The sequence below is a fragment of the Tilletiopsis washingtonensis genome, assembly GCF_003144115.1.
Source record: "Tilletiopsis washingtonensis strain MCA 4186 unplaced genomic scaffold FA09scaffold_5, whole genome shotgun sequence".
NCBI lineage: Eukaryota > Fungi > Basidiomycota > Exobasidiomycetes > Entylomatales > Tilletiopsis > Tilletiopsis washingtonensis.
This window is the reverse complement of record NW_020312002.1, coordinates 711,073-731,831: the sequence shown is the minus strand read 5'-3', so window position 1 is coordinate 731,831 and position 20,759 is coordinate 711,073. Positions and strand designations below refer to the sequence as shown.

At 68.4% G+C, this 20,759-nt stretch overlaps 6 protein-coding genes across 6 annotated transcripts; 3 read left to right on the top strand and 3 right to left on the bottom strand.

Moving 5' to 3' along the window:
- Positions 1-150: 150 nt before the first annotated feature.
- Positions 151-5,726, bottom strand: FA09DRAFT_328618 (hypothetical protein). Its single transcript, XM_025741843.1, has 4 exons — positions 1,425-5,726; positions 690-1,372; positions 497-634; positions 151-440 (listed from the first exon to the last, which is right to left on the bottom strand). Exons 1-4 carry the CDS (start codon positions 5,455-5,457, stop codon positions 237-239), a joined length of 5,058 nt encoding a protein of 1,685 aa, XP_025600117.1. The 5' UTR covers positions 5,458-5,726; the 3' UTR covers positions 151-236.
- Positions 5,727-5,967: 241 nt separating this feature from the next.
- Positions 5,968-9,690, top strand: FA09DRAFT_359230 (hypothetical protein). The gene is made up of 5 exons (XM_025745080.1): positions 5,968-7,047; positions 7,099-7,377; positions 7,429-9,378; positions 9,432-9,525; positions 9,585-9,690. Exons 1-5 carry the CDS (start codon positions 6,024-6,026, stop codon positions 9,619-9,621), a joined length of 3,384 nt encoding a protein of 1,127 aa, XP_025600116.1. The 5' UTR covers positions 5,968-6,023; the 3' UTR covers positions 9,622-9,690.
- Positions 9,675-11,599, bottom strand: FA09DRAFT_328616 (hypothetical protein). The gene has a single exon (XM_025741842.1). The coding sequence runs from the start codon at positions 11,243-11,245 to the stop codon at positions 9,890-9,892; it is 1,356 nt and encodes a 451-aa protein (XP_025600115.1). The 5' UTR covers positions 11,246-11,599; the 3' UTR covers positions 9,675-9,889.
- Positions 11,600-12,811: 1,212 nt separating this feature from the next.
- Positions 12,812-13,527, top strand: FA09DRAFT_221208 (hypothetical protein). Its single transcript, XM_025739552.1, has one exon. The coding sequence runs from the start codon at positions 12,918-12,920 to the stop codon at positions 13,422-13,424; it is 507 nt and encodes a 168-aa protein (XP_025600114.1). The 5' UTR covers positions 12,812-12,917; the 3' UTR covers positions 13,425-13,527.
- A 13-nt stretch (positions 13,528-13,540) lies between these two features.
- FA09DRAFT_305797 (phosphatidate cytidylyltransferase) lies at positions 13,541-15,524 on the bottom strand. The gene is made up of 6 exons (XM_025740512.1): positions 15,139-15,524; positions 14,843-15,086; positions 14,316-14,787; positions 14,001-14,264; positions 13,927-13,944; positions 13,541-13,868 (listed from the first exon to the last, which is right to left on the bottom strand). The coding sequence occupies exons 1-6, from the start codon at positions 15,155-15,157 to the stop codon at positions 13,644-13,646; spliced, it is 1,242 nt and encodes a 413-aa protein (XP_025600113.1). The 5' UTR covers positions 15,158-15,524; the 3' UTR covers positions 13,541-13,643.
- Positions 15,525-16,252: 728 nt separating this feature from the next.
- On the top strand, positions 16,253-20,627 carry FA09DRAFT_359227 (hypothetical protein). The gene is made up of 7 exons (XM_025745079.1): positions 16,253-16,980; positions 17,037-17,134; positions 17,192-17,966; positions 18,020-18,917; positions 18,970-19,062; positions 19,122-20,272; positions 20,331-20,627. Exons 1-7 carry the CDS (start codon positions 16,296-16,298, stop codon positions 20,552-20,554), a joined length of 3,924 nt encoding a protein of 1,307 aa, XP_025600112.1. The 5' UTR covers positions 16,253-16,295; the 3' UTR covers positions 20,555-20,627.
- The last annotated feature ends 132 nt before the right edge of the window (positions 20,628-20,759 follow it).

The window sequence follows — 20,759 nt, the reverse complement described above, 5'->3', positions numbered from 1 at the left end:
TCGCCGAGCCTGGACCGACCTCCTTCGCGGCGGGGGGCGAAGGCGCAGCGGCGCCCCGGGCGATTCGGCCGACGTCACTGCGCCGCGGCTGAACTGCGCGCTCTGCCAGCGCTGCCGCCTCGTTCCCACGACAGTCACGCAGCAGCAGGGAGAGGGTTGCAGGGCAGATGTGTTGCAAGAGGTACAGCAGAAGCAAATGACTCTACGTCCCGTCTCGGTAACGGTGCGACAGGGACTCAGCCCTGCACCGTACTCTGGCTCGTCCACGAGTCGCGCGTGCCGCGGTGCTCGGCGTCGCCGGTGTCCTCGACGCGCTCCAGCGCTTCGTCTTCCTCCGCGCCGTGAGCATCGTCCGCGGCAGCCGTAGCCTCCGCTTGCCGTGCGTCGGCGAGCAGACGTACTACGTCGCTGCGTGCGCATGGCTGCGAGAGGAAGTCGCTCTGCAGGGAGGGTGCGTGAGCAGGCAAGCACGAGGGGCGAGGGACGATGCACGCACCGAGGTCAGCATGTCGGCCGTGGGGCGCGACTCGGGATCCATCTCCGTGCACCACGCCAGGAACTGGCGCAGCGCTGGCGACGAGCGGTCTGGCTGCGACAGCGGCGGCAGGCCGAGCTTGGCCGTGAGCGTGATGGCCTATGGAAGGAGACGTCAGCTGATGCTCGCGCATGGGTCACTGCGGCCAACTCACGCGCAGGGCCGGAAAGTCGACGCGCGGCGGGTCGCCCTCGACCATCTCGTAGATGACCACGCCGAGCGACCACACGTCGACGCGCGCATCGTACGGCCTGGCCTTGACCACCTCTGGCGCCATCCAGTACGCCGTGCCCACGACGCTGGTGCGGCGGCTGCCCTCGCGCGGACGCGGCGCCAGCTGAGCAGCATGCGTAAAGTCGGCCAGCTTGGCGTGGCCGTCGTGGTCGAAGAGGATGTTGTCGGAGCGTACGTCGCGGTGCAGCACGTTGCGGCCGTGCAGGAACTCGAGTGCCTCGACGACATCGAGCACGATGCGGCTCATCATGGGCTCGCTCGGCTCGACGCGCTGCGCGCGCAGCGCGATCACGTCGGCGAGCGACATGGCCATGAGCTCCTGCACGATCCACACGCCTGGGTGCGGGCCCTCGGCGGTGAAGTAGACGTCGTGCAGCGCCAGCAGGTGCGCATGGGCACTCTGCTTCCACAGCGCCAGCTCCTGGTCGAGCGACTTGAGCCGGCTCGCCTGCTCCTCGTCGCTGTGCAGGCACACGACCTTGACGGCGAGCGCCGCGCCGCCACGCACTGGCACCGCGGAGAAGACGTCGCCCGAGTCGCCCTCGCCGATCATCGTCAGCTCGCCAAAGACCTTCGTCGGCGGCTCGCCGCGCAGGAAAGGTCCTGCAGGGCGGTGTCAGCCAGCGATCCAGGGGAGTGACGGGGCACGACTCACCGAGATGCCGCACGACTGGCGGCAGCGACGAATACAGGTCGGCAATGGGCGACACAGGCGCCGAGTCCTTGCGCCGGTCCTGTGGCTTGGCTGCCGCGCTTGTGTCCAGCAGAGTGCTTGCTGTCTTGGCACCCGGAGGCAGACGAGGCACGGGCGGCACATCGCTGGCCGAAGCAGTGACGATGGTAGGCAGCATCACCTCGTCCAGATCCACGCTCTGCCGGTCGCGCATCAGGCGCGCAAAGCTGGCACTGCTCTCTGCGTCGAGCGACAGGCCCTCTTCAAAGCCACTGACGCCCGAGGCATAGTGCATCGACACTGGAAAGCGACGCACGTCCTCCGAGCGTCGTGCACGGCGAGAGCCGTGTCGGCCACTGCGAGAGCTGCGCGACGAGGTGCGGCTGCCGGGCCGCGCGGCGGCGGCGGCCTCGAGCGCTCCGCGATCGGCACTCGGTGGGCCCCAGGGCGAGGCTGAGCCTGCACGCATGCCGTCGTAGCCGGCGTCCGTCTCTGGCATACTTGAGATGGACGCAGGTCGGCCGTTGCTCGAGTTGCGCTCGTCCTCGTCTTCACTTCCATCACTGTCGAAGCTGCTCGAGAGCTGCCCAGTCCCGTCCTTGACCGCAGGAGGCGGCGGCAGAGAGCGGACGCGGCCCTCATTGGGCGGCGGCGTCAGCAAGCGCGGACTGGGCTCACTGGGCGAGACGCCTGCCGAGCCCGAGCCACCACCGCGCTCATCGGACAGCCACTCGTCCAGGAAGCTAGGGCTGCCGTAGCCCGGCTCAATGCTGGCGTCGTCGCTCTGCCCTGGCCACAGGGACAGCGAGAGCTTGGGCGCAGGCGCGCGCAGCGAGCTGCTGCCACGAGGCTGCTCGCGCTCGCTGTCTGTCGACTCAAACTCGCTGAGCGGCGAGCTGGGCGGCGGCCACCTGGGTGCGCTCGGGCTGGCATCTGCAACGCGCGGCGAGTGCGAGCGCAGCTCCGGCGAGGGCTGGAAGCGCTCGCGCGAGGCAGAGCTGAGCGGCTGGACTGGCGAGTACGATCCAAGAGACGATGGCGACGGCGCTGTGTAGAAGCCGTTGGCGCTTGGCAGGATGAAGTCGGGCGTCGGCGCGCCTGGTGGCACACGCGCAGCCTTCGGCGGCAGTGGCGGACCCTCGCGTGAGCTCGAGAAAGACGTCATTGAGCCGGCGCTGGTGCGCGCTGTGGAGTCGTCGAGATGCCCTGCGGAAGAGGCAGGCACGCCGCCGGTCTGCTCTGAGCTGACGGAGCCGTGCGAGCTCTTGGAGCCGGCGCGAGGCCGCATGCGCAGCCCAGCACTGAGCGTCGTGGAGAGCAGCGCGTCGCCAGCGTGCGAGGTCGACGAGCCATCGCCGTTGCGAGACGAGGCGCGCGACTCGCTCGGCGTCGTCTTGCCGTTCGAGTGCCCGCCGCTGCCACTGCTGCCGAGCTCCTTCTCGGCCTGCAGAGCACGCGCCTCGGCGCGCTTGAAGCCGATCGAGTACGGCGAGAGCGAGTCCTTCTCGGGGTCAACGGGCGTCGAGCGCGAGGCGCTCGGATGATAGATGCGCAGCGGGGCATTGCGCCGCTCTCGCAGACCAAGGCCGGGGTTCGCTGCCTCACCCGATGCGGATGTTTCCGAAGCGCCAGCCTCGGCTGAAAGACTGCCTGTGCGAGGTCGCGGAGGCGCGGCGCTGTAGGCGGCAGCTGCTGCAGTCGCAGTGTGACCCGTGTCGGAAGAGTGAGAGGCCGGTTTGCGCAACTGCTCTCGCAGCGTCGGCGGCTTCTCGACAGCAGGAGCGCTCGGTGGCGGTGGCGTCGCACTACCAGCCGCGCTGCGCAAGCCATTTGTCGAGCCAGCAGCGCCATAGTGCATCCCGAACGGCGCACTTGCCAGGCCCGCCTTCTGCAGCGGCGCCAGCAGAGGCGACGCGGCAGGGTTGTACGGCGCCGGCGCCGTCAGTGCGCCCACACTCGGTCGTCGCTCGCCCTGCACGGCAGCCACGAGCGGCGAGCTGTTGGCGACGTACGGCCTCGACGAGCCATCTCCGGTCGTCGCCAGCAACAGGGCCGGCGAGACGCTTGGCGCCACGCTGCGCGCGCCAATGAGCGGTCCCGCGCGCGAGGCGAGCGGCGTAGGGATGGAGTGAGACTCGGTGCTGCCGCGCGTCGAAAGCAAGCTGGCGGCAGGCGAGCGTCCACGATCAATGCCAGCGGCAGCGGCAGTTGAAGTAGACCAGCTGTCGGATGCGCGACTATCGCGCGGCGTAGCGGTGGAGCCACTGCGGATGCGCGCGTCGCTGGGCCGAGCAGAAGGCAGGCCATCTGACGTGCTTGGCTTGCCGGCACTCGCGCTGGGCCGTCGTGAGCCGGCGATGAGCTGCGAGGCACGTAGCGCGCGCGGCTTGTCCGTCGAGACTTTGGACGCTGTGGAGATGAGCGCCGGCTCGTCCGCCATGAATGAGTCTTCAGGCGACTCGCCGCGCAGGCCCAAGCCACGAGTCGTGGGCGAAGAGGGCGAGCCAGACCGCGCAAACAGATCATGGCTGCCGCTGAAGGAGCGCGAGCGACGCTTGGCCGCAGCTGCAGCAGCGACGTCCTTCTTGGGGCTCACCGTCTTTGCAAGCGCAGCGCCAAGCAGGTCTGCGCTCCAGTCATCGGACTCATGCGAGATGTCCGGCAGCGTCTGGCGCTCCAGCTCCGCCTGCTGCTCCAGCCGCCGCTCGCGCGCCGCCTGAGCCTCGCGCTGCTCCTCTCGCTTGCGCGCCAGATCGCTTGCCAGCCGATCTGCCTCTGCTGGATCGGCGCGTGCCTCGTCGGCACTCATGTGGCCCTGCTCTAGCATGGCGGCCCAGCTGGCCGGCAGGCCAGTATAGCCCTGCGGCCCGACATCAACGTGCACGTTGTGCTTGACCTGCGTGGGCAGGCCGATCGCTGGATCATCGGCGTAGTGCGGCATGCTGCCTTGTCGCGGCGAGCTGTGCAGCCGCGGCGAGCGCACGGCAGAGGCAGCACTGGCGGCCCAGGAGGCCTTGGGCATGGGCGGTGGTGCCTCTCGATCTCGAGCGCGCGCCCACGACGCAGAAAGATCGGACGCTGACCTGCTCGCGGCGGCGTTCAGCCTCCGCAGACTTGCGCCTGCGCCGCGCTCCGTCTTGGCCTGCCGCGAGCTGGCCGACGTAGGCGAGGCGCCGTCAGTCGATGACAGCGGCGGCGAGGCTGCCCGCCCGGGCCCACGCAGCGCTGTGGCCTTGCCCGCCAGCTTGCGCAGGCCGGCGCCGACGCTCGAGGCGCCCTTGAGCGCCGAGCGCGAGCCAGAGCGGGCGCGCGCCTGCAGTGTCGTCTGCGATGCCGCCGCCTCGGTCGAGGCATAGAAGCCGTCGTGCGAAGTGCCGCCGCTGCCGTTGTGCTGGCTGCGCTGGCTGCTCGCGGTGCTGGGCCGCAGCGAGGCATAGGAGCCGCTGCTGCTCATGCCTATGCTGGCGCTGGCAGTGCCGTGTGCGCGCCGGCTCGACTCGGCGGATGAAGAGCCACCTTGTACGGACGCAGTGCGAAACGACGCAGCGTCGTCATCCCCGTCATCCGAGCCGGGCGGCGGCAGCGGCGGCAGCTCGCGCTCGCGGCTGCGTGCTGCGGCAGCGCTGCTAAGCGCCGGACTGGCACGAGCGGCGCTGGCCCACTGCGGACCCGGACTGCGCTGCCCGCTGCTGGAGGCATACGGACTGCGCGCCGAGTCGTACGAGGCGTAGTAGTCCTCCAGCTCCTCGTCGTAGCCGGCGTACGGCGCCGCGTGCCCGTGCGACGAGGAGGAGGCGGCGGCGTGCATGAGCGGCGAGCGCAGCGCACCGCTACTGCTGCCGGCGCTGCTGCTGGTGGCGGAGAGAAAGGAGGCAGAGCGCAGTTGTCCACCGCCGCTGCTGCTGCCGGCTGCCGGCGACGCGGGCGCCCAGAGCGAGGCGGGCGAGTGGCCGGGCAGCGGACTGCGCGGCGCGGCGCCGCTGCCCGCCGCGCGCGAGGCGTGCTCGGAGAGCATGTGCGGGACGCACGCCTGCGCTCTGCCGGCGCGGTGCTATGGGAGAGGCAGCACGGGGACGAGAGAGGGTGCGAAGCGGAGAGGGCGCGGGGGGTGCTGCGTCGGACGGCGCAGAGGGTGGCGCGGGCCGGCGGCGAAATAGCGTAACGAGCGTGAGGCGAGGCGGTCGGAGCGAATGCAGTGGTGAGCTACGGCGACTTGGCTCGTCGCAGGTGCTGCGAGGGAGGAGACCGGAGACGCGGAGACGGAGGAGCTGACGAGACCAACAGACGGAGCGCGAAGGCAAGAGCAGAGCGAGGCAAGCGGCGACTCGCGCTTGCCTCCTCTGCATGCCCCCGTGGGAGCAGCGCGCGCGAGATTGCCTCCGCCTGCGCCAGAATCGCGACGCTGACGGCGTGCCTGCCTGTGCGGCGCGGGCGCAGCGGCGGCGCAGCAGCGGTGCGCCGTTAGGTTGGCCTGCCTCTGCCTCTGCGCTGCGCACGCTCCGCCGCCGCATCAGCTCCTGTCTCTGCCCTCCACTCCACCCCCATCGCCGCTCCTTCTCACGCCGCACGCAGGCCCGCGCCATGCTCGCCTCTCTGCGCCGGCACTCGGCCGCCGGCAGCATGCGTCTGGCCGCGCTGCTGCCGCTGCTCTGTGCGCTGCTACTCTGCACCGCGCTGCCGGGCCTCCACGTCGGTGCCAGTGCGCAGCCGCAGCAGCATGCCTTCCTGCCCGCCTCGCTCGCCGCACCTCTCACTGCCGACGACGCCCCGCACGGCGCCGGCGCCAACCTGCTCGACCTGCTCTCCGCCTCGCGCAACCACACGCTCTTCGTGCGCATGCTGCAGCGCACGCGTCTCGTGCCCACCATCAACCGCCTCATGCTGCTCGACGACGGCAGCGGCCTCACCATCTTTGCGCCGACCGACGCCGCCGTGCTGCGCCAGCGCGACGCGGAGCGCGAGCTACGCATGCGTGCTGCGCAGGGCGCTGCGTTCAGAGATGACGACGGCTTCGAGATGCGGAGCCCTGCGTGGCCGTACCCGCGCCAGGCGCGCAGCGTGTGGGAGTGGGCCGTCGAGCTGGCCGCTCAGCCCGAGATGGCGCCGGCTGAAGCTGCAGCACTCAGCGTGCCAGTCTGGACCGATGCTCGGCGCGAGGAGCAGTGGCACACGCTGGACAATGTGCACGCACTGCTGCGCACGCAGCTGCTGTATCACATGCTCAACTACACGCTGCCGTACGACGTCTTGGCACTCGGCGCCGGCGGGCGACCTCTGCCGCCAGTGGGGCACGCAGACATGCTCACGACGCTCCACCGCCCCTCGAGACGCACGCTGCACACGCCCACGCGTCCCGGACCGGTGCCGCCGCCGCCGAGCTCGCCGCCGCACCCGGGCGCCGAAGAGGACGAGGGCGGCCTGCTGGGCGGCCATGGCCAGCGTCTGCGCTTGGCGCAGCGTGAGCAGAAGGACGGCGCGCCGCAGGTCTGGATCGGCACGGACTCGCGAGGCCAGGGCGGCGCGCAGGCGGTGCGCTTCGACACCAGCTCGCACAGCGGCACGCTTGTCTGGCTTGACGGCGTGCTCTCGCTGCCGCCGGATCTTGGTGCGTGTAACGCCGCTCTCGCCATCGGCTGTCACTGACACGCTGCTGCAGAGACGGTGCTGCAGACACACCCTGCGCTCGGACATCTGGCCAATCTGAGCTCCGCCTCGCTGCTGAGCACGCTCTGCGAGACAGCGCACACGACGTTCTTCCTCCCAGAAGCGGGCGCCTTTGATGCGCTCAGCAGTCTGGAGCGCAGCTTCCTGCGCGGGCCGTGGGAGCTGGCCGTGCAGGACCGCGTCAAGCTGATTGGCTGGCACATGAGTGGCCTCGGCGTGGGAGAGGGACGCATCGGTTATGCTGAGCGGCTGAGAGAGGCGGGCGTGAACAGTGAGTGCAGCCCGAGACGCGCCTGTGCTGCCGGTGCTGAGCATGTTGCAGTCACGACCACGCTGGGCGGCGAAGTGCCCGTCTCGACGCTCGACAACGGCACCGTCGTCATCAACCACTCCCGCATCGTCGAGGAGGACATTCTCGTCGAGAATGGCGTGGTCCACATCGTCTCCGACCTGCTGCTCCCCGGCGGCTCCTTTGGCATGACGATTGAGAAGACGCTGCTGGCGCTCAATGCCAGCCGCTTCGTGGCGCTCATGCACTCTGCCGGCCTGTCTGCCTACATCGACGAGGACCCGCGCGACCCGGATCACGACGCGACCAACGCCTCGTGGACGTTCATGGTGCCTCGCGACGACGTGCTCGACGAGTGGCTGGCACAGCAGGATGCGCAGCGCGCCTACCACGCCAACACGTGGCGTCTTCCCGGCATTGATGCGCTCGACAAGTCTGGCCCACTGAACGGCACGCGTCTGCTCGAACTCATGCGGTACCACGTGGCGCCGAGCAAGCTGACGCCCGCCAAGCTGAGCGACGGCATGCTCATCGAGACGGAGCTGCGCGACGCCAAGCTCAAGGATGCCCGGCAGCGCCTTGCGGTGGCCGTGGCGGAGCGCAAGGGCTCGGAGAGCGCACATCAGGGCAACGGAGATGTGGCGTTTGGCGATGCAAACGTCATTGCGGAGCCCGTCGAGGTGGGCGGCAGCGTCATCTATCTCATCTCCCAGCTCCTCTCGCCGCCGCTCAACCCGATCCAGACCGCCGTCTCGTCGCTCAGCCTCTCCACTTTCGTCGCCACCGTGTTCAGCGCCGAGCTGGACAAGGCGATCAAGAGCGCGCCGGGCATCAGCTACCTCGTGCCGCACAACGATGCGTTCGAGGCACTCGGCCTCGCCATGCCCTACCTGCTGCTGCCGCGCGAAGAATCGCGCGCCGAGCTGCGCTCCGTCGTCGAGTACCACGCGCTGGATCGCATCGTCTATCTCGCCGACTTTGCCAAGGGCTCCACGCGCTACCCCACGCTCGAGGGCAGCTCCATCTGGGCCGGCCGCTCGGAGAATGGCACCATCGAGGTGCGCCGCGGCCTCGAGGGCCGCAATGCGCGCGTCCTGCGCGGCGACCTCCTCACGAGCACGGGCGTGCTGCATGAGATTGACCAGGTCGAGCTGCCGCCGACGCTCGACCTGACGAGCGACAAGCTGATGCGCGGCGCAAAGGCGGGCACGATGCGCAGCCTCATCATGGCCTCGGGCTACGGCTGGATCTTGAACGGCACGGCGCCCGACTCGCCGGAGAAGGCAGCACAGCTCGAGTCGGCCATCTCCGTGCGCGGCGAGAAGGGCAACCACGGCCGCCGCGGACAGAAGAAGCGCCATCGCAAGCGCGACAATCTCTTTGCTGATGGGCATCAGTCGTACATCATCCTCTGCCCGACGGATGCGGCCTTCGCGCACGTCAATCTCTCCTACTACCTCAACTCGCCCGACGCGCTCAACGAGCTCGTGCAGCTGCACATTCTGCCGTCGCCGGCCGATGAGACGCTGGCGGGCGGCACGGCACTGCGTCTGCCGCTGGCGCTGCGCGACGCCGGCAGCTTTGCCTCGCTGCTCGACCGCAGTCTCGGGGGCCTCAGCCGCTTTGGCCGCATCAGCTTCCGACGCGACAAGAAGGGCGTGCGGCGCGGCGATGAGGGAGAGCCGGGCAGCGGAGACGACGACGATGCGCCGCTGGCCGGCTGGCTCGTGGGCATCGAGGGCACGCGCGGCACGGACGGCAAGCGGCACTCTGCGCGCGTGCTGGGCTTCGGCCGCGAGAGTCTCTCCATCTCGCGAGACGACGCCGTGCGCGCTACAGGTGAAGGCTGGACGCTGCGCAAGAGCGGCCATCGCCTGCCCACACCCATCGAGGGCGACGATGCGTGGAACTCGCGCAGCGTCGGCGGCATCCTGACCATTGACGCTGTGCTGCAGCCGTACGTGCCGAGCTGGTTCTACCGCTGTGAGTCAAGAGCTGTCGTCTCTTTGCCCACTCTTTGCTGACACCCGCGGCAGGGGGCTGGATCGTGCTTGTCGTGCTCATGGTGCTTGTCATTCTCACTGGGATGGGCTACGCGCTGTGGCGCTGGTGGCACGCCGACGGCCGCATGTGAGTGCTGCAGAGTCTGCTGCTGACGGCCTTGCTGACGCGTCTCTGCGCCGCTCCAGCCGCCTGCCCGATGCGCTCGAGGGCGAGGAGGACTAGTCGCCTCTCACGTCTCCACGTCTCCACGCCACGCTGCAGGCCGTGACAAGCAAATGTACTTGTATTCAGATCGAGCAAGAGTGACGAAGAGGTATAGGCGGATGGGTAAAAGGCGAAGGCGGGCAGAGTACAGCGAGGGCGCGCCGGCGTGCCTGCGCGAGTGGACGTAAAAAGGGATGGCGAGTTGGCCTCATGAACGGTATAAGAGTAGCGATGGAGAGGACATGTGTGGCATAAGGGAGCAGAGCGTCGCAGAAGGGGCTGTCGTCTACCAGGCCTTCTCGTCGGCCTCGTGCTTGCCGAGGCGGCGCTTGGCATTGAGGGCCTTGAAGCGCACGCCGAGCCAGGCGCTCTGCACGCAGCGGCGCAGCGCGTGGCTGCGCTTCTCGGCGTCGGCAGCGACGTGCTCAGACGAGGCCTTGACATCGCTGTCCGAGGCGTCGGCGTTGGTGTCGAGGGGCGTGCGCGTGCGGATGAGCCGCTCGGGTGCGCCGCTGGAGATGATCGTGGAGAGCATGGGGCGGCCGTTGGACGAGAGCCGGCTGGGCGTCGGGAGTGCGGGGCGCGACGAGTGGCTGTGGCTCGAGCTGCCGCTGTCCGACGAGCTGGGCGCCATGTGCGGCGCGCTCAGGCCGTCGTGCGGCGGCGGAGCGGACTCGGCGCGGCGAGAGCGAGGCGCAGAGCGGGAACGGTGGCCGAGCGGCGCGGCAGAGAAGGCGCGGCGCGTCGACTTGCGCTCCTCATGCCTGGTCGGCTGCGCCTCGGCGGTGGCCTGCGGCTCCTCGGAGTGTGTCGAGGTGGCACGGCGACGCTCGACGTCGACGATGCCAGTGAAGCCGCCGGCCCAGTTGTCGAGTGCCGTCGTCTCCTGCTGCGCCGCCTTGCGGCTGCCGCGGCGAGCGCAGCCACCGCTCGATGCAAGAGTCGGCGACGAGGGAGCGTCGAGCGAGAGCAGGCTGCGTCCGGTGCGGCTGCATGTTGAGTCGCGCGACGTGGGGCGCCGCGGCGTGCGGCTGCAGTTGGCAGACAGCAGCAGCGGCGTGCCCGGCGTGAAGGGCGAGGCGGAGCCGCTCGTCGTGCAGCCCAGGTCGGCCGTGGCGTACGATGCACGGCGAGACGAGGCTCGCCGCGTGGTGCTCAGCGACGGCGGGCGCGAGCTGTAGTCGTCGTCGTGCTGGGCCGATGAGCTGGCGGAGAGGCGCCGGCGGTAGAGCGCGTCGGCGGCCGCGTCCTCGGCGTCGCTGTCGCTGTCGCTGCTGCTGTCGCTCGCAGCCGCAGCGCCGAGGCGCGGCGTCGTGGGCAGCGAGGTGTTGCCGCCGAGGCGCGGACTGCTGCGCGGGCTCGGGTGCGCGGCGAGGAGCGCACTGCGGCGGCGCGGCGTGCCGCTGCGGCTGCTGCCCGCTGCCGCGGCTGTGGATGACGACGACGACGACGAGGCCTGGCCGATGCGAGCGTGCAGCGCCCGCAGGCTCTCGGCGTAGCTGGGGTCGTGCAGCTCGCCGTCGTCGCTGCTGGCGAGTGCGGCGCCGCGGATGGCGGTTGCGAAATGAGCGGCGCCGCCGCAGCTGCTGCCGCTGGCGGTGCTGCCGCCGGGCGAGAGAAAGGCGGGCGTGTGTGCGAGCATCATGGCTCGGCGTGTGCGGGAGGTGTCGCGAGAGGAGATGGTGAGTGGGGCGCCGGAGCGGCTCGGTGCGCAGCGCCGGCTGGCTTATGAGGCGGGCCCGGCTGCTGCTGATGCTGCCTCGGGTGATCGGCATGCGCCGAAGCACGGCGCTGCGAGTCGAGCCGCGCGGCATTCTTACTGCCCGGACGGAGGAGAAGGCGCCGAGGCGACATGCGAGCCGCGACTTGCTCTCTGCCGCGGCACAGCTGCTGCGCCGGCGCGGCAGCAGAGCGAGTCAGAGAGTAAGAGTAGAGCGCGCGCGGCACGTTGAGCCGCCTCTCCGCCGCTCGCCCTCTGCTCCGCAGCCGCCCAGACCCACCCCCCTTCGTCTCGCGGAGTTGCGCGCTTCAGGCACACCCTCCGCACGGCGTTGATTAAGCTGCCTCGACGCTTGCCCGCAAGCATCCGGCTGCTCGCAGCTTCGAGCCCTGCCTCCCTCGTATGACTCGGGCGGCCCGGCCAGCCGCCGCCGCGCAGCACCGGCTGTCACCTTTGCCGGCGCATGAGGGGTCAGCCGCGCATTGCTCAGCAGCAGGCAGAGTCACGCGCCAAGGGGGGTGGGCCCGTGTCGAGCCGCCGCTTCCGAGGGCCAGCAAGATGGCGCCAGTCCGCAAAATTAAAGCGAAGGCATCGAAGGCAGATCGCCCGTGAGAGGCGAGCTTACGGCCGGGCCGTCGCGCTCTCATGACGCGCAGCAGCCTCGTGTTTCTTCACACGCACGCCGCGCGCCACATCGCTTCGGCTCCGAAGTCCCGCCCCGGCGCCTGCGCCGACGTGCCCAAGTCCCGCCGCGGCGACAGCCCAGGTGCAGCCGCAGCGTGGCGGAGGACAGGCCACGGCAGCACCCTGCCGCGGCTGCGGCCGCTCATTTCCGGCTGCTCTCATCCCCCTCTCTCTCACGCACTTCCATCGGAGCGCCAGCAAGCCGTCGGTTGACGCTCTCCGTGCAGCAGACTGCAGAGGCAGACGCTTGCGGGGCCCGATGGATGCAGCAGAGGCAGGGAGCAACGGCCCGGTAATCTCGCTGCGCTGTCTTGCTGAGTTGCGTGCCTCTGCTGGGCGCGTTGCTGGCGGCTGGGCGATGCTCGCTCGACGCGTCGACGCTCGCGCAAGATCGGACCTCGCGCGGCGTGGTCTCTGCTAGCCGCGGCGAGCAAGAGAAGGCGCTGCTGCGGTGCTGATGCTGCGGCCTGCGAGCTCGGCGCCGGCTCCGGCGCCGATGCACGCTGCGCCTCCCACTCCCGTGCGCTGCGCTGCTGCCTGCGGCCCTGCCGCGCTGCACCGAAGCCGGCAGCGGGGCGCGCTCGGTCGGGTGGCTGCATCTTGCGGCGGCTGAGTACGAGGCATCGGAGGACTCTCCGAGCCCAGCCCTCGAGCGAGGCCCTGGCTGCCGGAGTCCGGGCGCAGTTCGAAAATCGTGATGGCTGCGAGAGCGCGGCGCGCACGGCTGAGCGCCATCCGGGCAGAGCAGGGGAGGAAATATGACCCGCCTTTCCTCAACCCATTCCGCGAGCTCTCATCGTGAGCCAATGAGCTCGCGACGTCGTGACGGGCCAGATGTGAGCTTGTCGAGTTGGACCCTCATCCAAGCGTGAGAAGCTCAGGAAAAGGTGGAGCACGCTGCAATAATAGGATGAGTGTGTGGGAGGCGCGGACGGTTGCGGCCGCCAAAGCCGCCCGCGCAGCCCGCACGCTCGCTCACGCGCATTTTGCTGCTTGGCGCGCGAGGCTGCCTTGGCGCCGGCGACCGCGTTGCCAAGAAGCACACACGCACGCTTTCCTTGGGCCATCTCTGGCACAGCCGCATCACCCTGCGAGCACACACCGACGACGACCGAAAAGAACAACTCGCTCGATCTGCTTCCGCAGCCGCGGCTGCGCTTCGATGCAGCGAGCGTCGACGATGCGAGCAATGCGCGTCGCCGGCGGTGGCGAGTGCGGCCGCGGCGTCTCTCACTGGCGTCTCTCGATGTTGCCTAGGCAGCACCCGATATGCAGCAGCTCGCTGCTCCTGGTCCTTGCTGCGTGTGACACGAGATGCCCCACGTCATCCGGGGTCGTGCGAACTTGGCGCAATGCGCTCCATCTGACAGGCTCGTGCTCGTTCGACAGGCATCGGCGAAACCAGGCCAGACCCTGAGCATGAAGCGACCCTCGTGCGCGATGCGCTTAGCGTGTGCGCCCTCCACCTCGTCCAGAGTTTCCACGCCTGCGAGGCCCTTCTTCGCACGACGCATGACTCCTGGATCTCGCTCGCTCGACGGAGGCACAGAAATTCCATTTCATGACCATGTGAGGCCCACGCAACGAGGCCCGGCCAGCTCCGAGCCCATCCATCCGCCACACGTGACGCTCCAGCTCAGGCACCGACAACAAGCTGGCCCTGGCCCTGCAGGTAGCGCGCCAGCTCGCGGTACAGCGTCTTCTGGTCCTCGACCGTCAGGTGCGTCACGACCGTCTGCAGCACGCTGCCGACGGTGACGTGGTGCTCGCGGATGAGCGAGCTGTAGTAGACGTAGGAGAAGAGACCCATGAGGAACTGGCAGTCGAAGCGGTCCGTCAGGCCGCCGTGGCCGGGAATGCTCTGTGCGTGAAGAGCGGGTCAGTGGGGCGTCGGCGAGACAGCACGCGTGCGAACGCACGTCACCGAAGTCCTTGATCTGGAGTAGCGCAAGTATCAGCACACGCGTACCGCCAGCCCTGCGCCAGCACTCACGTTGAAGGCGCGCTTGAAGCCAGAGGCAAAGAAGCCGCCAAACGGCGCGACGAGACTGGCAAACGCGGCCATGACGAGCGCGTGCCACTGGAAGGGCGTGTAGGGCAGCGCGTCGATGCGGCCGCCAACGAGACCGCCGAACGCCGACGTCAGGGCATCGCCGACGGCCGTGGGCAGCGCGTAGGCGTGCCACTGGAAGACCGTGTTGGGCTCGCACTGCACCTGGCTGTACGCGTTCATGCCCAGCGACACGGCCGGGCAGATCTGAGCAGGGAGTGAGCACAAGACCCACATGTGCGAAGCAGGGCGGCTCACCATGTAGTTGTAGCGCTGGAAGATCGTCGCCCAGAGGTAGGCAAATACCTCGGTGACGAGGAACGCGCCGGCAAAGCCCTCGACGGTCTTCTTGGGCGAGAGCGAGATGAGCGGCGTGCGGCCGAAGAGCATGCCGCAGATGTAGGCGAACACGTCGTTGCAGATGACGAGCGACGCCGGCACGAAGAACCAGATCATGCCCTCGAGGATGTTGTTGACGATAAAGTGCGAGCTGTACACGGTGAGCAGCAGGCTCATGTGCACCCACGAGAAAAGGCCGATCTGGTGCTTCAGGTTCGTCCGCTTGAGCCCGAGCACAAAGCCCAGGAAGCCGATGATGTAGAGCATGAAGGAGAGGAAGCGGTGGTGCCGCGCGAAAGGGATGAAGTAGGCATCGACGAAGACGATGTGCTTGAAGTAGTAGATGAGCGACTCGCCGTAGAGGAAGTAGTTCGACACGGCGAAGAAGTACCTGGCACGCGCGCGTCAGCCAAAGGGGGAAAGGGGCGCACAGGTGCGGCACTTACCAGCTGAGCGTCTTGCTCCAGATGTCCTCGCGGCGCCGCTCCAGGCCCGCGTCCTCGTCCTCATCGTCGCTCGGCGCCGCGCTCGTGTCGCGGCTCGGCACCTGGTACGGGCCCTTCTTGGGTGCGCCGCCCGTGACGCTGGGCCGGCCGGGAATGTTGAAGAGCGCCGTGACCTCGCGGTACACGAGCACCTGGATGACAAGCACCAGCAGGATGACATAGGGGTGGCCCATGGTGAGGAGGCCTGTGCGCGTGTGTGAGTCTTGAGACAAGCGCAGGACTCATCTGCTACGCACCGAGGAAGCCGCCGATCATGAGCAGCGTGAAGAGCGTGCGCTCCCAGACCTTCTTCCAGTAGGCCTTGCGTGCCTCCTCCTCCTCACTCGAGCTGCTCGTGCTCTCCTTTGGCGGCGCAACGGGCGCCGAGCGCGACGCAGCAGACGCAGACGGCACGGCCAAGCGGTCCTGCTGCTGCGGTGCGGCGGCGGCCGGTGCGGCGGCGGCCGGTGCGGCGGCGGCGCGCTTGCTCTGCGTCTGCGTCTCCTTGATCACGCTCTCTGGCGGCGAGACGTCCGTCTCTTCTGGTGCCGCGGCCTCGGCAACCTGGATGGCCGGCGCAGCGGGCGCGCGGCTTGCGGCAGCCGGCTGCGCGCGCGCGGGAGTGACCGGCGGCTCGGCGGCCGGCGCCGGTGCCGCAGCAGCGGGCGCCGGCGAGCCCGGCGGCGCAGGGCTGACAGAGCCGCTGCGCTTGGCGGCCTTCTTTGCCTCGCGCGCCTCCTTTGCCGCCTTCTTTGCGGCGGTGCGCGTCATCGGCGTGGAGGGCTTCTCAGGCTCGGCGGACACGGGTGCCGGCGCCTCGTCGGCGCTCGACTCGGCCTCGGGCTCCGTGTCGGAGCCGGGCCGCAGGGCGTCGAATGCGCCGCGCGAGGCGAAGCGCGAAGAGGTGCGGGGCGGCATGGCTTGTGAGGCGCGACGGAGGATGATGGAGGCGAGAAGGTCGGAAGGACGCACGGCGCCCGGCACTCGCGGCGTGCGCCCGTGCCGCCGCATTCAGCTGCACACACGGCGACGTGCGCCGGCTGCAGGCACGCGGCGAGTGAGCGTCATCGCGCGGCGCGCGGATGCGGCGAGGCGCTCTCGCACGGCAGCAGGTGCCGTTCCTCCTCTGTCTGCGAGTTGCCTCTGCTCTCCTCGGTCGAGCTCTGTCCTTGATTAGACACTTTTGAGCTCAAAATCTGCATGGTGCACTCAGCCGTATACTGGGCGACAAGTGAGCTATAACTTTGGCGCAGCAAGCAGTGGCAGCTAGCAGTAGGAGACGGAGTAGCGACGTGCACGGGTCCGCAGCGCGGGACTCGGCCAAGGATGCATGGGCGAGCGGCCGCCTCTGCTCACGTTTCTTGCATGCCACCACCACATCAAGGCGCTGCAAGCTCGGCACAAACGAGCGGAGATGGGCGACGCGCCCTTTGTGCCGTCGTTTGGCTCGTTCCAGGCGCCGCCATCGCTCGGCGAGCCGTCGCGCTCGCGGCACGAGACGGAAGAGGAGCGCCGCGAGCGAAAGCGCGCGAAGCACGAGCGCGAGCGGGACAAGGAGCGCCGGCGGGAGCGCGAGAGGGAGAGGGAGAAGGAGCGCGAGCGGGAGAGGGAGAAGGAGCGCGAGCGGGAGAGAGGCCGCACGCATGCGTCAGGCTCTCGCTCCGGCAGAGATGCAGAGCGCAGAGGAGACGTCACCCACCGTCCTCATAACGAGCGCGAGCACGAGCGGCCACGCTCGCGTGAGCGCATTGAAGCACGCCGAGCGGATCGGCACGAGCCGTCGAGCAACAAGTCGCACGGCCGCGACAGAGGGCACACCGAGCCTTCGCAGAAATCAGTCGCTGGGCTGAGCAACAGTACACAGGCGAGTCAGCGCAAGAGGCCCGATCGCGAGCCATTGAAGGCACCCGCTGCGGTAGCGAGCAGCTCGCGTCGAGAAGCAAGACAGCCGCGGGCCAAGAACGCGCAGCCGATCGTGACAGCCCCAGCTGCGCACGCGGCGCTCGATGTTTGCTTCATCGACACATCAGGAGACCCCATTGCTGCGCTCTACGGCGGCCCAGAGCCAAGCAAGGTGCCCAAGTATCGGCGATGTGGAGGTGCGTGTCGACATGCCAGCCAGCGCCTGTGCTCTTCTGACTTCTCATCCTTGCAGCTGGCTCTGTGCTTGGGCTCCCTCGCTCGCTGCGCATCACGTTTGCCAGTGCTCGGCGCGATGGCAAAGAGCTCGAGCTCGCGCCGAACGGCCAGAGGGTGAGTGGGCTGTGCAGTGACACGCCGATCTCTCTGACCCTGGGTATTTCTTTGCAGAGAGTCCGCTACACGGATGAGTCACAAGCCTGGCAGGCACACGCACAAGCCAGACGTCGTCTGGTGCCGTCCTGCGATGCGCCCGAAGTCCCCGGCGACTTTGTGCGCATCCGCTCGGCCCCGCGCGACGACGCCGAGAGTTCCGACGAAGCCGGCCCTTCGTATCGTGCGCTCGGCAAGGCGCCGCGCCTTTCGCGCTCCCGCTCACGCTCTCGGTCGCGCACACACGAGTCGAGCGACAGCGACGACAGTGAGGCCTCGCTCGGCGAGGATCCGACTTCATCGTTGCGCTCTCGCGTCGCGGCTCTCGACTTGCGCGTCCGCGCTGATCCGGCGGACGGAGAGGCATGGCTTCAGCTTGCAGAGGCGCAGGGCGACTTGGCCTGGTCCGTCGGCTCAGAAGCAGACGCAGAGGCAGTCATGACGAGCAAGCAAGCCAGCAAGAGCGGGACATCGGCACGACAAAGGCGACGCGCAGCTCGAGATGCGCAGATGAGCGTGCTTGCTCGTGCTCTTCGCGCTGTGCCACACGATATCGAGCTTGCAGTAGCGCACCTGCTTCTCGGCGCCACCGTGTGGCCGCGCGAGCAGTGCGAGAAAGAGTGGCGTGCTCTGCTGGCTCGGCGCACCAGTGCCGAGTGGGCTTCGCGCCTCTGGAAGGGATACGTGGCGTGGCGAGGCACGCTCAGCGAGGCGCTTGCCGACATGCTGCAGGTGCTCGCAGAGGGCCTGTATGAACTGCGAGTGATGTCATTCGCCGCACAGAGCGCCATCGGTAAGTGACTCTGATGAAGAGCTGCGTCATGCGTTGACACGGCTGTCTCTTAGATCGTCAGACTCTCGAGCTTGGCCTCGTCCATCTTTGGGCGCACGCTGCACACTTGCTCGCAGACGCTGGCTTCCAGGAGCGCGCCTTTGCACTGGTTCAAGCGCAACTCGAGCTCACCTTCTGCGCCCCGGAAGAGTTCGAAACGCACCGCCTCGATGCGTCGAGCTACGCGAGTGCTCTAGAAAGCTTGGAAGCCTTTTGGGACGACGAGCTATCGCGCATTGGCGAAGAGGGTGCAGCAGGATGGAGGATGCATGCTCAAGGAAATGCTGCCGCCGACCCTCCGCCTTCAACCGCACCTCCTGTTGCCGTCGCTCAGCCAAGCGTCGATGCAGGAGGAGCAGCAAGGTGGCTCGCCGCGGATCGACAGCGAGCCTCGATGCGCCGTCGACCTGCGCGCACGGCAGATACGCCCATTGCCGAGGCCGGCGAGGAAGAGGTCGATCCGTTCGCGCTCATCTTCTTCTCTGACCTGCGCGATTTGCTCGCTGCGCCAATCAGTATGCCGACCGTCCAAGCCGCGCTCCTCGACGCGGCACTTGTCTTCCTCGGTCTGCCTGCCGGCATGGCCGTCGCTGGAATGGCGAGCGAACACGTCAGCACTCCTGCTCGCAGTCACCATCGGCTCGTCGCGGACGCCAACTTCGCCGCTCGCTTCTGGCCGCCAAGCCTCAACGGCACAGCTGCGCCTCGTGCGCTGACGTATGAAGTCGTGGGAGGCGAAGTCATGCAACCGCAGAGGCAGAGCCGGCTCGGCGATCCATTCGCCGCTCCCGTCAAGCTCTGTCCGCCGCGCGTCGACGAGCTCTTTCCGTCGCTGCGGTCGGAGACGTGGGCGCGCTGGTTTGGGCTGGTGGATGCCGGAGATATGCTCGCTGCTGATGTCGAGGCCGCCAGGTATGTCAGACCCTGCAACCGAGGGTGCTACTCGCTGAATCGCTGCCCTTAGCTTCATCCTGGACGACTTGCCGCCCGGCGTCGGCGGTGTGCCGCGGACACTGGCTCGCTTTGCGCTGGAAGAGGCAGCACGCGGCCACAAAGCGTGCGTGTGGTGGTTGCGAGCGCTGGCAGTCCCCTGTACTGACAGAGTCTGACCCGCAGCGCAAAGGCCCTGGCTCGTGGCGAGCTTAGTGTGGACCGCGACAATCTCCTGCTCTGGCGGGCCTTTGCACGTCTGGAGCAGAACTGCGGCAAGGTCGATGCTGCACGGCTAGTCTACCGCAGCGCACTTGCACAAGCTGCATCAAAAGCTGCTGCTCCGTCCGGCTGCGAAGCGCCAGCGCTGTGGGCCGCCTGGGCAGAGCTCGAGTGGGAAGCAGGACGTGCACGCGCCGCTGTCACTGTGCTGCTCGCGGGTGCAGACGCCGAGCTGCAAGGCGCACCAGACGACGCCAGCCTCGACGCTGTCCTCGACACCTCGACGGAACTGCAGGACGCCTCAGACTTCCGGATCGCATCAGCACGCCGGACGTTCGAGACGCTGCTGCGAGCCGGCAGCGAGACACAGTCGATTCTGGCCAGCGTGGCGTCATGCGCCGCACTCCTCGAGTACCTGGCTGGCGACGGCTTTGAATCGGCGTGTGCACTCTTCGAGCTCGCGCTTGCGGTGCTGGGCGACACCGATGAGCTCGACTCGACCGTGGAGCGCTCGCCTGCGCTCGAGGGCATCTACCTGGCGCAGGCACGCTTCATGTGGCGGCACGTCGCCTCGGGCTCCTCCTTCCGCCCTGCGCAGATCCGCGCCGCGCTGACACGAGCAGTGCATTGCTTTCCCGGCAACACCGTCTTCGTCGTGCTGCTCGCCGCACACGAGATGCGCTCCAAGGCCGAGAACCACGTGCGACGCACGCTCGAGCGTGCCGTGCTGCTGCGCAATACGGCACTGCGCGCCCACTCGCACGAGGCCGAGGCAGAGACGGCATGGCTGCTGGCGATCTACTGCGAGCTCAATCTCAACACCTACACGTTCAACGAGCACGCCGTGCGAGCGCTCTTTGAGCGCGCTCTGGCGGACGATGCGCCCAGCACGCGAGCCTCGCCGCTGCTCTGGCGGCTCTTTGTCGAGTTCGAGGTGCGCATCGCTCGTTCACGCGTCCCGCTGGATCAAGACGACCACATGTCCGACTCGGACGAGGAAGCTTACCGTGAGGCGCGGCGAAGGCGACGTGATGCTCAAGGCCGTCTGCGCAAGGCGCTCGAGCGCGCCAAGGGCGTTGCTTATCGTGCTGTGCGAGCGAGTCCATACCAGCGAGGTGAGCACCATCGGGACTAGCGCGGTACACAGCCGCTGATCCTTCCGGCCTGGCCCAGAGCTGTACCTCGTCTTCTTCGACGCGCCGCTGCGCGAGGCCATGTCGTCCGCCGAGCTGCTGGACATCGGCCGGCTGATAGGGGAGCGCCAGCTGCGCTCGCATGTCCCGCTCGAGGACTACCTTTCCGCCAGCGACGGAGCCGAGGCAGCCGATGCTGCGCCCGCAGCGCTCGACGCAGACACAGCAGACATGCTCGAGCGCCGACGTCTCATGCCGTACTAGTTCACACGTGAGGCAGACGAGGTCCTGCATTGGGGGCAGAGTGGAACAAAGAGTACAAGAGCATGCAACAGCCATGAGAACGTCTAGCGTGTGGTGTGGCGTGTGTGTGTCGATCCGATGCGCGAGCCACAGGCTCAGCGGCAGCGGAAGCGAGACATGCTCGGCGCTTGAGGCCAGCGCGGGCGACGACGAGCTTGCCCAGACT

Coding starts and splice junctions, on each gene's coding strand:
- FA09DRAFT_305797 (XM_025740512.1), bottom strand. Junction 14,788..14,842: donor TGGAGCAAGACGCTCAGCTG/GTAAGTGCCGCA, acceptor CGCGCGTGCCAG/GTACTTCTTCGCCGTGTCGA. Junction 14,265..14,315: donor TCCAGCGCTACAACTACATG/GTGAGCCGCCCT, acceptor CTCCCTGCTCAG/ATCTGCCCGGCCGTGTCGCT.
- FA09DRAFT_359227 (XM_025745079.1), top strand. CDS start 16,296: ATGGGCGACGCGCCCTTTGTGCCGTCGTTTGGCTCGTTCCAGGCGCCG. Junction 16,981..17,036: donor CAAGTATCGGCGATGTGGAG/GTGCGTGTCGAC, acceptor TCATCCTTGCAG/CTGGCTCTGTGCTTGGGCTC. Junction 20,273..20,330: donor AGCGAGTCCATACCAGCGAG/GTGAGCACCATC, acceptor GGCCTGGCCCAG/AGCTGTACCTCGTCTTCTTC.
- FA09DRAFT_328616 (XM_025741842.1), bottom strand. CDS start 11,245: ATGCTCGCACACACGCCCGCCTTTCTCTCGCCCGGCGGCAGCACCGCC.
- FA09DRAFT_359230 (XM_025745080.1), top strand. CDS start 6,024: ATGCTCGCCTCTCTGCGCCGGCACTCGGCCGCCGGCAGCATGCGTCTG. Junction 7,378..7,428: donor GAGAGAGGCGGGCGTGAACA/GTGAGTGCAGCC, acceptor AGCATGTTGCAG/TCACGACCACGCTGGGCGGC. Junction 9,379..9,431: donor GCCGAGCTGGTTCTACCGCT/GTGAGTCAAGAG, acceptor CACCCGCGGCAG/GGGGCTGGATCGTGCTTGTC.
- FA09DRAFT_221208 (XM_025739552.1), top strand. CDS start 12,918: ATGAGTGTGTGGGAGGCGCGGACGGTTGCGGCCGCCAAAGCCGCCCGC.
- FA09DRAFT_328618 (XM_025741843.1), bottom strand. CDS start 5,457: ATGCTCTCCGAGCACGCCTCGCGCGCGGCGGGCAGCGGCGCCGCGCCG. Junction 1,373..1,424: donor GCCAGTCGTGCGGCATCTCG/GTGAGTCGTGCC, acceptor ACCGCCCTGCAG/GACCTTTCCTGCGCGGCGAG. Junction 441..496: donor CGGCCGACATGCTGACCTCG/GTGCGTGCATCG, acceptor CCCTCCCTGCAG/AGCGACTTCCTCTCGCAGCC.